Source organism: Camelina sativa, chromosome 10, assembly GCF_000633955.1.
Source record: "Camelina sativa cultivar DH55 chromosome 10, Cs, whole genome shotgun sequence".
Lineage (NCBI taxonomy): Eukaryota > Viridiplantae > Streptophyta > Magnoliopsida > Brassicales > Brassicaceae > Camelina > Camelina sativa.
The window spans coordinates 1,848,053-1,850,981 of record NC_025694.1 but is presented as its reverse complement, the minus strand read 5'-3'; the positions used below and the strand labels follow the sequence as shown (position 1 = coordinate 1,850,981).

Below are 2,929 nucleotides of genomic sequence, written 5' to 3'. Positions count from 1 at the left end.
AGTACTGAAAGTACCATAACCGCGGTTTAGGAATCGGCTCTATAAACATCTGCAAGCCGTTGAGTTTGCCAATTCTGTTGTTGTCTATATTCTCAAACGCATGTGTTGTTTTTTTGAAGAAAAAGAGTGCTCTCTCGATGTGTTTTGGTGTTTCAGGACTTGAGTAGCTCTGAAGCAAGTCTCTTGAGCGACTCGGATGCTATAAGAAGATCAGATTCAATATGTCCTGCTGAAACGTAGAGTTTGATTCCCACAGGTAACCGGCATTTATCAAGAAACGACCTTTTAGAACTCACAACCAACACTGAGTCTTCCTTCAGAGCCTGCATGCATCTAGTCATGTCAAGAAATGGGGCGACAGGGTCTAAGATTTGGTTTTGCAAAAAAACAATGAACTTACAAGGTCAGCCATTTTCTCAAGTAGAAGCAAATCCTCTTTAGCTGAACCGCTAGATTTCTCTAGTTTCAAGAAAACAATAGGTGATTCCGGGTTGCTTGTTAACGACATCCCCTTGATATCTGACAATCCTGCGTTGTTCCAAGCGTTTCGTTTTAAATCAGAGAAGATAAAACAAACTAATCAAACTCTAATTGTTGCTGTACAAGATTGAAATATCAAACCTTTCCATAACAGAGCAATATTTTGCTTCAGCTTAACTAACATATCAGGGTTTTGATCAATGACATCAATCGCGGTGATAGCAGCACTTGCAAGGTATGGTGGCAAAGAAGCAGAGAACACATAACCTGAACTGCTAAGTCTCTGTGCATTTGAGTGTCACATAGAGTCAGTTTCTCCTGTCAGTAGATTTCAATTTTTTTAATCAGCATGATCGAGGTTTTACCTGGTAATCGATGATGCGAGCATTCCCAGTGCAAAATCCACCTTCTGTGGCTAATGCATGGCCCATTGCAGCAGTCACAACATCTATCTTCTCAATCTGTTTCAGGAAAAACCACCGTAAATTTCAGCATCAGGTTTCGTAAATGAGAATCAGGTTTCTAAAATGTGTGTCATTCATACGTACAGGGACACCGTGATGCTCTGCAAGGCCTCTCCCAGAACGGCCAAGCACGCCAAAAGAGTTGCTTTCATCCAATATAACACGAAACCGATACTTCTCTTTTAGTTTTACGATCTCATCCAGAGGTGCAATTTTACCAGAGTTCTGCAGATTGTAACAACCACAAAGGAAAAATGGGTAAGTATCTATCACAGATCAGGAAGGGTTTTCAAAATGTGGAAGCAGGAGAAGAAAGAAAAAAGCGAGGTGATTACAATACCTGATATACACCTTCAGCTACAATATAACGCCTCAAGTTCTTTGAGCGCTTGTACTTTGTCATGATTTTCTCGAGGGTACTTCGAAGGGATTCCATGTCATTGTGCTTAAAGTACACGATTGTACTTCTAGACAGCTGAAGTCCATTTTGTATTCCCCAGTGAACACCCTCATCGCTGAGAATATAATAAAGACAAGTTCAATGCAATCCTGAGACTAATGTAATCTAGTAAGTCGAAGGAGTTTTAAGAAATTGTGTACGTACGCAACAATGATATCGCCTTTCTTACAGAAACAAGGAATTGTGCTGAACATCGTGGAGAGTCCATAAGAATAGAGGATGGAATCCGGAGTACCTAAAAATTTCGATATTCTGGCTTCGCAATCAAGGTGGACATCTAGTCAAGAGAAGTAATCAAATAGTAAGAACCCTTTTCAAGCGAGCTAATGGAGGAACCAAAGTAGCCATTATAAATTACAGTTTCATGGTTGACTTCTTACCAATTGTACCATAGAAACCACGAGGACCACAAGAACCGACACCGTATTTTTCCAATGCAGAAGTACATGATTCCTGGCAAAGACTAATAATCTTAGACAGGAACTGTTCAAACAGAAGAGACTGTATAGAAAACAAAGTGAACTTCACACATTACCAGCAACTTCTCGTGTCCAATGAGTCCAAGATAATTAGCAGAGGCAAAATTCACCACGTCTTTACCATTAACTGTTGTATGCGGTCCAGCAGCACTGTATGAACGCAATAGAATCTTTAAGCATAAACGGAATAAAAACTACAAAAAAACGAAACAGAGAGAAGTCTTGGACGACAACCTTTCAAGAACAGGAGGCTCATGCATCATCTCTTCAGTAATTGGCGGTATAAGAGAATCAGGTACCCATTCCTCACATAACTCATCTATTTCCTGAGTAATATAAACATTCAACTAAGAATTGTTTCCAAAACTATCCAAAAAGATGTAACAAGAACCAAAATCCTAAAAGTCAAAATCATAATGGGATGTGAGAAAGAAACCTGCTCGGTTAAAGGTCGCTTAGGGGGCTTGAAGCTCTTCTGAGAGAGGAGAATGACAATAACAACACCCAACAAGGCTTCTAAAAAGTAATGCCCTGAAAGTTGAAATCTTTTAGTAAAACTCAAATAGTATCCCAATGATAGACAAACCAAAAAAAAAAGTTGAACGTGAAGTTCACTTCAAAAATCAAATACCTCGGATTGGGAAACCAAACAAGACAACTCTAGCAGAAGGATCCTCGAGAATCATTGTAACCCAAAGTAAACCGGCATTAAACATTTCCACGAGATTCGAACCCATTTGCCTATTATTTTGCTATAAAACAAACCTTCCTACTTTTTTTTTCCTTCTATAAGATTTGATTTGCTCGATGGATCGAGCAAAAGGGCTGCTACCTCAACTTTTAGGCAATCCTACAGAATTACACAATTCAGAATTACTATTTATCAAAAAAAAAAAAAAAACAATTTTGACGCAATACAAACAAACCCTTATCAGCAAAGATCTGTAATCTGATCACTGAGCAACGAGAAATCGAAAATATCGGGGAATACAAAAAAAACAGATTAAGAAATATGATTAGATCCAAAAAAAAAAAAAAAAAAAAAA

At 38.4% G+C, this 2,929-nt stretch overlaps 1 protein-coding gene across 1 annotated transcript in view; it reads right to left on the bottom strand.

The window, feature by feature from the left end:
* The window catches only part of LOC104716488 (long chain base biosynthesis protein 1-like), a 10,977-nt gene extending 8,132 nt beyond the window's left edge, over positions 1–2,845 (bottom strand). The window contains exons 1-12 of the mRNA XM_010433871.2: positions 2,515–2,845; positions 2,320–2,414; positions 2,118–2,209; positions 1,940–2,033; positions 1,785–1,857; positions 1,549–1,681; positions 1,285–1,459; positions 1,029–1,169; positions 846–941; positions 622–763; positions 401–528; positions 15–323 (exon numbers count right to left, since the gene is read on the bottom strand). Of these exons, the coding sequence (XP_010432173.1) occupies positions 153–323; positions 401–528; positions 622–763; positions 846–941; positions 1,029–1,169; positions 1,285–1,459; positions 1,549–1,681; positions 1,785–1,857; positions 1,940–2,033; positions 2,118–2,209; positions 2,320–2,414; positions 2,515–2,620 (1,446 nt within the window). The 5' untranslated portion in view covers positions 2,621–2,845 and the 3' untranslated portion in view covers positions 15–152. The remainder of the gene's footprint in view (positions 1–14; positions 324–400; positions 529–621; positions 764–845; positions 942–1,028; positions 1,170–1,284; positions 1,460–1,548; positions 1,682–1,784; positions 1,858–1,939; positions 2,034–2,117; positions 2,210–2,319; positions 2,415–2,514) is intronic.